Source organism: Mixophyes fleayi, chromosome 9, assembly GCF_038048845.1.
Source record: "Mixophyes fleayi isolate aMixFle1 chromosome 9, aMixFle1.hap1, whole genome shotgun sequence".
In the NCBI taxonomy this organism is placed as follows: Eukaryota; Metazoa; Chordata; class Amphibia; order Anura; family Limnodynastidae; genus Mixophyes; species Mixophyes fleayi.
The window spans coordinates 56,498,091-56,510,578 of NC_134410.1; the positions used below are offsets into that span (position 1 = coordinate 56,498,091).

Below are 12,488 nucleotides of genomic sequence, written 5' to 3' on the forward strand. Positions count from 1 at the left end.
CACTATTACACATTTAATTGTTTATATGATTATATATTACAAGGTGAGGCATAGATAATCATTCTTGCATGAAATTAAAGTGATTATTTGGGCAGCGTTTTTTTGACCAGAAGGCAGATCAGCAAACTGCTGTTTTATCATAGCATCGTAATACTGTATCTTTCAAGGTGTCATAACATGTTATATATTTATATAAACATCTAGCCTGCACTGTAGTAATATATATATATATATATATATATATATATATATATATATATATATATATATATATATATATATCAGTTTCCTTGCTGTGCTACAAATTATATACACAAAATACATAAACAATTTACTACATATAAGCCATAACAAAAATAAAAAAATTCAAAAGCAAATAGCAGCTCTTTTCTTCTAAACATCCACACTCCAAATGGAATAATCTAGGATCAAAAAAGATAGGAAGAAAGGGCACTCATGGTGCAGGGGCGGATCTAGAAAACGACTGTACCCGGGGCGATTTAGGCCCCGCCCCTTTCTAACAGTTTAGGCTGCCGACGGCTGCACAGTATGTGCAGGTCCGTCCAGCCGTGACAGGCAGGTACAGTGTGCTGCCCGGCTGCTCTGATTGTGTAATCAGAGCAGCCGGGCAGAACACTGTCCCTGCCTGTCACGGCTGGACGGACCTGCACATACTGTGCAGCCTTCTGCAGCAAGTATCTGCTAGGGGGGGGCGATCACCCCGATTGCCCCTCCCCTGGATCCGCCACTGTCATGGTGTAGTAATTAATGTACAATCAATGGAACTATTGAATGAAAGCAGCGTACATTTTTCAAATAAAAATAAAGCTTATCTGTCAAATGCTCAATAGATGTACTACAGGCAGAATCCTCAGCTCTCTCTTATAATCACTTTATTTTATGTTTCATTCTCTCAAACTTCATCAACTGAAGCTGTTGGCCATTTAAATAATTAAAGATACATCAATATGACAAGTGATATATGAAAAATAAATGCTGAATATTGCACTGTATAATCTTTTGTTCAGGAAGAACAGGTTACTTCTCAGCTTCTTAAAAATGAAAACAGGTCTATTTCCATAAGTTTTGGCTGTGAAACTGAAAATACAAAGCTTGCAACTTCATGCCTAACAAATCTTTTTACAGTCTGTTATCTTCATATTTACTACTCCCCAAACAAATGCAAATAAATCTAACGTACAAGCATAAGCCACACATCATGCTAGGTTGCTCACATTTTAAAATCAGTCTTTGTTTTATGTGAATATGAATGCATTGGAATAATTACCTCTAATTAGCCAAGAAATTATTACAACATGTGTAGCCAACCTCTCTCAAACCAGATGTTGCAAAACGACCATGATTTACATTTCCCTGCGATATTATATTTTTACTATTTACTGTACGTACTGGTTTGTGTCCACTTTATATGGGGAAGGTCACATTGTAATCATTTTGAGCTATATCTGTGACACGTAAATTAGTGCCTCTTATATAAAATGTACCCACATTTACATAGTCAGAAATGTCTTTGTTTTTTTGCCCATTATTCTATAGTCATTCACACACAGTATTACCACATCATGAGATCAGCAAAGCGATAAAATGCCAAAACGTAAAAACTGAATGACATGAAAACAATCCATAATATGTATAGCACTATGTTATGTATTCTTTTTTTGCATTCTGATTTTCTATTTTAACATTTATTCTCTGTGGATTATATGTTTAGAGTGTGCAGCATTGTTTTCACCATTTTTAGATTTTTGGTCACTGAGTGAAATGTCCATGTTGATTAACAATCTTCACTCCAAGCAATGTTTAATATAACATTTGGATCAAACTCTAATTAATATGACTCTTTTTTTTCTTGTAAAATACTGTTCATTTAACTCTCATTTACTTGCTAAATAATATTTAAGATTAAAGACTTGAGCTCTCTTAATTACATGGTTCACATTTAAAGTTTGTTATTATATTGACATGAACAAAACAGGTATGTTTTTTCACTGTGGCAGGCTATAAGACAAATGTTGATAATTACCATTATCCCTTTTTTTTCTCTTCTCTATTAACGATTTATGCTTCTGGACTACCAAGGCAACCACAGTCACATGGCATAGGATGTCTTGTCATGTAGTGAGCAGCAAGGCTTTGGAACACCCCTCCGAGCTCTGTCTGCACTATGAATTCCCCTTCTATGCCCTCTATCATCACAGTCTCAGAGCTCTCATGTTGAGAGCTTGAGAGCTGTGAGACTGATTCTGTATTTTCTTTGCCAACCAGAGATATTTTGAAAAGGAGTTATTGATTTGTAGGAGTATAAGTAAGAACAATGACTATCAGATGCATGCTTAAATGATACTTTACTTGCTATTTAAGGGGGGAAAAGCATATATTTGGGACTGCTTCTTTAATTCACTTCCACTATAAAGTGCATTTAGACTGAGTAAAAGATGTCCCATGGAAAGTCTGAGTACTGATTAGTGCTACTTCCATTTTGCACAGCTAAACAGGCTATGCAGATTCCTAATACATTAGGCATATGTTTTAATAGCTTAGCAGTTCTTTAGGATATTTTATGCCTCAAATTGATCTTTTTGCATTTGTGAGCATCTACCCTGCATTCCGTTCAGACTGTCCAATAGTTACCATCTTTAGCGCTCTTTCTATGTCTATTCCTTGGCTCCAAGGCACAGCAGGATTTGCCATGCAGTCTCCAGCACTCCCCCGCCTTGATACATCCACTCGTTGCCTCCTTAGGTATCTGAATGCCTCAGCTACTACTAAGACAGCATCATGGGTCAGGGCAGATGTGTACTAAACACAGTAAAGAGAATACATTATAGATGTTAAAGACAGCAAATACAATAACAGTTTTTCTTAAAAGCTACATTTGCTTTTAATTAAATCATCATGTAATGTTCTGCTGATGGCTAAGATAATAATGTGTTATGCTAAGCTTCACTTAAATACTATGCTTTATGTATAGTTATGTAAGATTGTAACATAAATTCACAGACACAATCTACTTGCTTTCCAATTATCTGAAATACAGTATCTATATGCTCCATATTATCTCCCCCCTTCACTGGAATGACCTCCCTCATTCCATCCGTTTCTCTCCTACTCTGTGCTCCTTCAAACGTGCACTGAAAATACACCTCTTCCTTAAAGCCTACCAACCATTCACATAACCCCCTAATCTCCTCCACTCGCTCTCCCTTCTCTCCCCCTTGCCTCATCTGGCTCCCCTTGTGCATGTTTTGTTTACTCTTGCTTAGGATGTAAGCTCACATGAGCAGGGCCCTCTTCCCTCCAGTCTCCCTACCTGTTCTTCTGCTCCGTGTTTATTGCATTAGCCTGCCTGGAGTTTCTGAAGTATTGTTATTTTTGTTTATTGTTTTGTACTGTTTCCCCCTGTATAGTCTACTGTTTGAACTGTGTACGGCGCTGCGGAAACCTTGTGGAGCCTAACAAATAAATGATAATAATAATAATAATTTCAATAATAGTCTTTACAAGCTTGTATAGGAATAACTGCAACAAAATATTTATATCTAGACTTAAAATATCCTTTTTGATAAAAATTAAAATTTTCAATGAATTCAGAAAATGTGCTTAGTTATTGTAATATATAATATAACAGTGACAACTTAAGAACTCTTTCATTGTCAGAAAGACACAGTTCTGTCTAATAAGATCATTTTAGCATTCATTAAATATATTATCATGCTCAGTGGATATGACAATATATAAAGAATCCATGATGGGTTAATATTGTGTAACTTTATAATCAATTTATTTGAAGGTTACACAGTCTTTATCCTTAAATGTAATTACATCAAACAACTTACACTCTGTAAAATTTTAATTGAAAAATTAAATATTCTAGAAATAATGTATTTATTCAAAATTAAAATGAAATGGCAGAATTATAATTAAATAACATAAATCTATCGTTTTAAAGGTAATGCATTAACAACACAAACACCAATTGTCCATTTTACCCGTGATTTGCAATGGAAAGTTATCATGTTTGTGCTATTTGTAAGGCTGGGTACACACTACAGGGTTTTCAGCAGATTATCATGCCAATCACACGATAAACGACCATTCAGTACAATATCACATTACTAAGTATGCTCCAACGATGAATGATTGTCGTTCCAAAGCACATCATATTGTTTGATTTGATTTGATTTTTAAGCCAAGCTAAAAATCTCGCTCAAGGATGGAACAATGTCATTCCAATTCTGCAGTGTGTATGCACTCATGACCAGCAGTGTCCATATATCTCTCTGGCGTATATAACGTCACAATCTTTTCAAACGCTGCTTATGACAGATGAAGAGCACAGATCTGAAGGTAAATCTTGCAAAACGTGTTTAGTGTGTACTCATGAATCAGCATGTTGATCGGGACTTTTTTTTCAGTTGTTGGTAAAATCTTTATATCCCATCGGGAGAAATTTTCTGTAGTGTGTACACAGCCTAATTTCTGTGTTTATACAGATAGATCAGAGTTGCACTGAACTGTGCACCGTAGCTAAGAATTACATTAAGAATATTTGCTATCTTTTGAGTTGTGGCAGATATGTGATTAGCTTAGTTGTGTTTAGCTTGGGATGTTCAAGTTAATTTGAAATCTACTGTACCATGACACACTGTTCACTGCAAAAAACGCCATCTATATTTAAATAATGCCTGTAAGCTTTCCAATTAAACACAAAACATGCACAATCATTGTATTGGGAGTGTAAAATTTGCAAATGTTCATGCCCATTTGTAAGTGTTAAGCAGGTAAAGCCTAGTGATCACCCCAAAAACTACAGACCTATATGTATGCATGTCTGCAACTGAAATGAATGCCAAAAAAGCAAAATGTACAAAAGCACCCACAATTACATCATTAAAGTACATTAACTGAGTTGATGAACATGTGTGTGTATATGTTAGTTGAAATGTATACATCACAGGTATTCTGTGGATATACCAAAACTGTAATGTGGTGTTTGCCAGATTCTGTTTATAATATTGTGAGTATGGAATCCTTCCTTGTTTGCTTGAGATTGTAAAGCATACTATACCTTTAATGGTGTATTCCTTGCTTCAGGAAACTCTCTATCATCCAGATGAATCCATCTCTGTAAAAACTGCTGAACAATTGTGTTTTCATTATTCACAATTTGAAATCCAGTGACATTTGCTCCACCATGCATGACTCTCTCGAGTGAAACGCCTGTAAATCCCTATATTGATTTAAAATAAAAATAAATATAATAAATATATATATAATTAATTCACTAAGTGACTCACTATTGTGTTACTTTCATCTTTGATAAGACGATAGAAAGTTTTGGAAGCATTAAAATGCTATTATAGTGTAAGTCAGATGAGTGCTTAGCATATAATCCAGGCTGCTGTGTTTCTAAAGGATATAACTATCAGTTAAGAGAGCGCTAAAACTTTCCTGATGTCCACACATATAAAATCTGTGTCAAGTCATTAACCAGGTCTAAATATGTCAATGATGCAATAAAGATTCTGACCAGTTTTTCCATTAGATCTATGATACAGCTTCTAGCAGACCAATACATTCCAAACTGCAGTCCAGTTTCTGTAGTGTATACTAATTGCATACTTTCCAACATTTGGAAAAAATTGCTTTGAATAGTTTGCAGTTAGGATACTGGACATGATCATCATACAATTATGTTAGATAAGAATGATATTTAATTCAGTTTACAGTGTGGGCAGCACAGTATCATACTGGTTAGCTCTGCTGCCTCACAGTGCTGGGGTCATGAATTAGATTCCTACTTAGGGTTAAATTTATCAAGCTGCGGGTTTGAAAAAGTGGAGATGTTGCCTATAGCAACCAATAAGATTCTACATGTCATTTTGTAGAATGCACTAAACAAATGATAACTAGGGGCCTGATTGTTACAATGCAAGGGGTGCAAATTAGTATTCTGTTTTGCACATAAGTTAAAGACTGTTTTTTCATGTAGCACACAAATATCAACTTTGAATTTCAGTGTACAAATAAGTATTTGTGTGCTACATGAAAAAATAGTCAGTATTTAACTTATGTGCAAAACAGAATACTAATTTGCACCCCTTGCATTGCAACATGGTTTTGTCCAGGAGACTGAAATAAGACGTTTCTTAAGTTAAGATCCTTAATGAATCAGACCGTAGAATTTGATTGGTTGCTATAAGCAACATCTCCACTTGTTCAACCCCGCAGTTTAGTAAATATACCCACCGGCCTCTATCTGTGTGGAATTTATACTTTTCCCCCATTTTTGTATGGGTTTCCTCCAGATTCTCTGGTTTTCTATCACAGTCAAAAAACATACTGGTGGGTTAATTGGTTTCTGCCAAAATTGGCCCTAGTCTGTGAAAGTGTGTGTGCATAGTCGGGAATTTATACTGTAAACTCCAATGGGCAGGAACTGATGTGAATGACTACATATTGTACACCAGTGATAAACATTTGTAGGAGAAATCTTTTGACATCTTCCCTTAATTTACTGCTTTATAGAACTGCTTCCATTTTCACATGACTGCACATGCATGAATGTATATGTTGCTTGGCTTTTGATTGCTAGGCACAGACTTTTGTGCTTTTCTACTCAGACTGTAGTCTATGCATTTAGGTATGGGAGGAAGTGATTAGGAAAAGACAGAATGTAATGAGTAACTACAAAGCCACAAACTCAGAAGATGCACATTTTGCATGGCTTTGACAATTATTGTGTATGATAGTTCCCACCAATCTGGTCCTTGTGTCTCAATTCACTTACCCCTTTTACTTCAAAATGAAACTTTAAAACTTTAATCTAAACACTATTAACAAACACATTTTAACATATTGGGTCAGCAAAACTTGGAGCTTTGCAATCAGGCGTCCATTCCTGAGGTAAAGTATGAAGCATTCATCAAATTCTAGTTAATAAAGTTAAATTAAAACACATTAAACTGAATTAGGAAACACATACAACAAGTGTAGACAGTTCCTGATAATAAGACATCACCATTTCAATTATTGCTCTGTAGTTAAAGAATTTACCATTTGCTTCAGGTTTATATGTGACCTGTTATTTCAGACTCTTGAAACCCCTAGATTAACAGAATTAATACATTATACAGCCCTATCTACCCCCAATGTTATCTCCACTGTCGGGTCCATAATGAAGGCTCAGTCACTTTGTTCCCCCTCATCCTCTCTCATACACCCTGCTCACAAGACGGCCCTGGTAGTGTGCACAATGGCTACGAATAGTCCTATAAAACATTTTCTTGAAGAGGGCAGGTTTATGCATTGCCTCTACTTTTGGATTTTAAGATGCAGACATATACTTATTAATCAAACACATGCAATATAATAAGTGTAATCTTCTTATATATCATTTCTAGGGGGTAAATAATCAGAAAAATTACGAGTTTGACATATAAATAATAAATACATAGTGCAGAGTATGTGTAAAACAAAAAGTTAAAACAAAAATAAACAAATCATATTGTTCAAGAGCAAATCCAGAGATAAAGTAAATAGGATGCCATTTGTCACACCCTTTCCAACCTGAACAACAGCTGTCAATCAGTCACAGCATAGATTTGAATTTGGAGAATAAATCTCTCTCAGAGGAGATGCGGGATATTTATTTTCATTGTTGCTGCAGTCATTAGATTAAAGGGTAACTCAACTAATTATTCAGAAAGCCAAATGTAGCTTTTTTCTTAGATTTGTGAAAAAAATAAATAAATCTATCTCTGCAAAACCAGAATGTACAATTGTGAATTCAACTGAATCATACTTGCAGTTAAATTTCAGTGTTTAAAAGTATATGGAGGAACCAGGAAGTTGGAAAGTTTTCACCTGAATTCAAGCCCTGAACTCAAGCCGTGGGAAATGTCAATGTTATATATATGAATATAGTGATGCTAAGAACTAATTTTCAAAGGTTGCTCTTAGCAGCTAGTATTGCATCGCTTATGAGGGTTTTTTTTGGCCAAGCCAAGGATTGCTGAATTTATTTCAGGTGAAGAATGAAGAGCCTGGATCTAGGTGAGCAATAATAAGGGTGAATGAGGGATGTCTTAGAATGTTTTTATTTCAAATAAAATCATTTTTAAACTTGTGTATGTGTATTATTTACATTTTCCCTGGTGGACTGCAGGTCCCAGTGGGTCTGGGTGCCAGGGCATGCTGGCACATGTTTAAAAATAATTTTATTTGAAATAAAAACACTCTAAGACATCCCTCCTCAGGGAAAAAAAATAATATACATTTATTTCATTAATATTATCCCACACCCACTGTCCCTGGGGTGTGGGAAGAGCCCTAGTGTTATCAGCATGGGGCTGGTTAGATGTGGGGGTGCTGCATGTTTTTTTCCCGGACCGATCTCCCTAGGGAATTCAGTCCCATGCTTACCTGCCTAGGGCTGGCTTGGCATTAAGGCAGTGGGACCCCATCCTGCAGGTTTCCCTGCAATAGTGCCACCAACCCAGACTGGAAAAGCCTAATGCTAGTAACAATATATACAGGGGGACCCCATGCTTTTTGTCCTCTTGATTTTGCTATCACCAGCCTAGGCTGGCAGCACTTGGGTTAGTTAAGTTGTTTTGGGGAGGAACACAACATTTGTTTACATTTAATTATTATTTTTGTTATTCTTTTTACTATAGCAAGATCGGTGTTGATGGTCATCATCATCAGCAAAAATTTTGCACCAGGGAGAAGTACCCACAACAGCCTCTCTCCTAGAGGCCTATTTGCGGCTACATCCACCTCAACATAACATGCAAGAACATGAACATGCCGTTACTTGTTAGGCTCACCCAGTGCTTTTCCTTCCTTTCTAAATTTGGATAGGTGGAAGGGGGATATATGTCTCAGTCTGAGAGTCAAAAGTGCTCTTTGCGCTTACAACTCAAACGTACGCCTGACTCACGAGGTCCTAAGTATTTAAATGTAGATGAAGCAATAAGTTATTTACGTGTCCAAAATGCAAGAAATTGTCTATATAGAATAATATTTCCCACGTCCCTTAGTCCTATATTTCCTAAAAACATAATATCCATATAGATGTATCCATACTTTTAGGGCTCAGCCATGATTCTATGAGAATTCCATCCAGTTTAGATAGTAGCCTATAAATATATACATGGGCAACAAGCATCCTTTCTGGAAACTTGAAAGGGTCACTGTGAACAATACTGGAATTTGGAGAAAGCGAGGGGCCAGAATTAGTTTCAATATCATCTGCTAAAGATAGCAACATAATTAGTATAAATGTAAAGGATTTATTGCATTTTGTAAAAGAGGCATGATTGGATTTATAAGGGACTTTCTTTGTAGCACTTGCCACCAACATTTACTAGAAAATGTTTAAGTAATTCAGAATAGATAAACTGTACATCAAAGGGGAGGATATGATGTACAGAGTTATATTGTTAATCACCAGCTGCCAAAAGCTGGAACTAGCACTGTACCAGTAATTAATAACAGCCTTGAGCCATGAAATAGCACAGTGGCAACAATCATCAACTGCCTGAAGCCAGGAACTAGCACTGAGCATATAATCACCAAGTGCTTGAATCCAGGAACTAGCGAAGTGCCTGTATTTACCAACTGCCCAGTGCCAGGAAATACCACAGTGCCTTTAATCACTAACTGTCTAAAGTCAGGAAATAGAGCTGCAACAGTAATTATCAAGTTCCTGGGTTTGGGAACTAACAAAATGACTGAATCCACATAAATGTATCATCAACTGCTACAATTGATATCCAGCACCTTTTGTATCAAATGCCTACTACATTGCAAGCTCATTTGAACAAGACCATGTTTACCATCTGCTTCCTGTCATTATGTCATTTGTTTGGATTATGAACCCCTCAATCTACATAATATTTTGGCACCTTATAAGTAAAAGATAATATAATAAATTATATATCATAAAATTAGGTCACATAATAACGCTAAAAAACAAAAACGCAGCTAGTAACATTTTCCTAATGCAGATCATACAAAAGAATAAGTGAGAGAAAATGTAAGACTTCTGCATGGGTTGCTAACAGTGCATTTGAGAACGTAGAGATGTCACATTCTCTTCACCTCATATTTATTTAATAATTTACTCATCTAATATTATTGTTGAATCCATCTAGTCCATAAGATTCTCCTGACTAATTTATAGGTTTGTGTTTTGGAACAGAGCCTCACAAACAAGGTGAATGATCTTTACCAGTAAGCCACCCAGCATTTGATAACTTTACCTTTGACATCATTTCACTTACCAAGAGTTACCTTATCACTAACAAATAAAGACATTAGACATTTGTTGGCGAATGAAAGGTCACAAAATGTTATTAAAAATTACATTTAATGAAAAATGATGGCAAATAAATAACAAGACCAATCAGCCTTCAGCCAAATCCATAAACCTCTTGAACTAAATATTGGGAGATTTCTAGACGCTGGAGCCCAACTCTACCCCGCTCTACCCCATTTGCTCACATTAGCTAAGGTTCACCCGGCTAAGCAGTGCCCCATAACTACCCCAAAGAGTAGTATAACTAATTGAACATCTCTGTTAGGGGGAAGTGCCCAACATGCCACATGGATGTATATGGCTGTTGATTGGACTGCTTTCCGCCACAGCTAGGTTCCCCCACCCCAGGAATCACACCCCACCAAAATGACCTCTCAAAACCTCTCAACAAGAGAACAAAAAATGTGCTCCACAAAATATGCAACACAAACATCAGACAAATGTACTCTATCAGCCCTATAAAACTGTGACAATCTGGCCTTAATGGCTGGGTAGATAATCACTATCCCCTTAAACATAAATATAACTTCCTAACTGCCATGTTGACTTTAGAATGGGCCTTGTAAATGTGGGTCAGGTTAACAACACCTGAGAATGATGTCTGACCAAAGTAAATAAACAGCGGGCCATAGGGACTTAATAACTTCAATGTCTGATTTAATATGGGCAATGAGATCCAGGCCTGTTAGTTTACACAAATTGTTCCCACCAAGTGAATAACTAAAGTTCCTGGTTGCCAAAATTTAGCCTCACTATCAAATAGGATACTTAACAAAGAGCACCATCAAAGCCCTATAAAACTCAGCCAACAAACAAATCTAGCTCGAGAGAAAATACTCGAATTTTAAGTAGAACCAATTTTACTGGCCCACAAAATGAAGGAATGTGCCTACAAGTCACACCGCCTTGACATCCTGATGTGCACCTAAAAACATGGAGGTGAAGAAGACATGAGACAAACACCAAAGCAGACATATGAAACAAAACAAATGAGCACACAAAAATTGCACAGCGTGACCCATAAGGAGGTAAAACCTAAGGGGACCACCAGCCAATCAGGCCCCCTATTAGAGGAAAAATAAAGGCAAATCCCACAATGTCTTCTTTTATAAAGAAAAGCGATATATATCATGGATCAACCTCGCTGGGAGCATACAAACCAATTTATTATGCTGCGAATGGCCTGATGTATTTTTTAAAACAACCTGATCTTCACCTATATAAAGTCATAATATTCTGCACAGAACTACCCTCAGAAGTAGCAGCACCAATTCTAAATGAGGCCTGTAATTTGAAATGCTCAAACCAAGGCTAGCTAAACATTTTTTAAACACAGCCCTAAAATGAAATCTTTTTAAAGTTGAGCCCCCCCGAAGCCAATTACTGCCAGGAGCTGGTTCCATATGGCGATACAACGAAACTAATCAAACAGGGCAAACTGTGGAGTCTGTACTGCTTTGTAAAGTAAGCCAACATCATTTTAGACTGGTGGATCTTACCGACAATAGCATCATCTCTAAAAAACACATTTTTATAAAGCAAACCATAACAAGTTGACAACTTGGAAGACACAACTAATTGACTGATCTTTAAAACCACATCGAAAAACCATATAGAAAGCTAAGTGGAAAAGAAAAACTATCAATAGCTATTTCATAAATAACAACCAACAAATGCCCAAACAAACCCTTGTCAATAGGTTTCCTCCTATCACCCTGAACCGGGGAAAGCCTAGCCCAGCCATTTAAAGCCTTGCATACTAAAAAGGATTTAGAAATATCCTGAAGACCCTTCAAATGTAAGGAAAAAGAGATACCTGCAAAGGTACCATAAACACCTTAGACTTACCCAAAGTAAAACCATTTCACACAAAAGCAAGAATATGCTGCTCTTCCGTCTAACTTCTAACTTTGGTTGACGAACAGAATACCTTCCAAGATGACCAGGACTCCCTATATTTCTTCAAGGTGGACGGGACTACTGCATGCCCTACTAGGTCTTATATAAAGGCTTTATAATCTACCATAGAAAATCGGGACAAGGGACCCCAACAGCATTAGCATCTGGCGCGAAGGAATGAAAGCTTGCCCAATCAAATCGTGACAAAACATTGGAAATACAATTAGGAGGCCCTGGAACATAT

At 36.6% G+C, this 12,488-nt stretch overlaps 1 protein-coding gene across 5 annotated transcripts in view; it reads right to left on the reverse strand.

The window, feature by feature from the left end:
• The window catches only part of GRIA3 (glutamate ionotropic receptor AMPA type subunit 3), a 278,098-nt gene that overhangs the window by 55,993 nt on the left and 209,617 nt on the right, over window positions 1-12,488 (reverse strand). For all 5 annotated transcript variants that reach the window (XR_012678877.1, XM_075184375.1, XM_075184374.1 and 2 more), the window contains exons 6-7: window positions 5,090-5,251; window positions 2,653-2,820 (exon numbers count right to left, since the gene is read on the reverse strand). Coding sequence is in view for 4 of the 5 variants with exons in the window: in XM_075184375.1 (XP_075040476.1) it covers window positions 2,653-2,820; window positions 5,090-5,251 (330 nt within the window). In the remaining variant the exon portion in view is untranslated. The remainder of the gene's footprint in view (window positions 1-2,652; window positions 2,821-5,089; window positions 5,252-12,488) is intronic.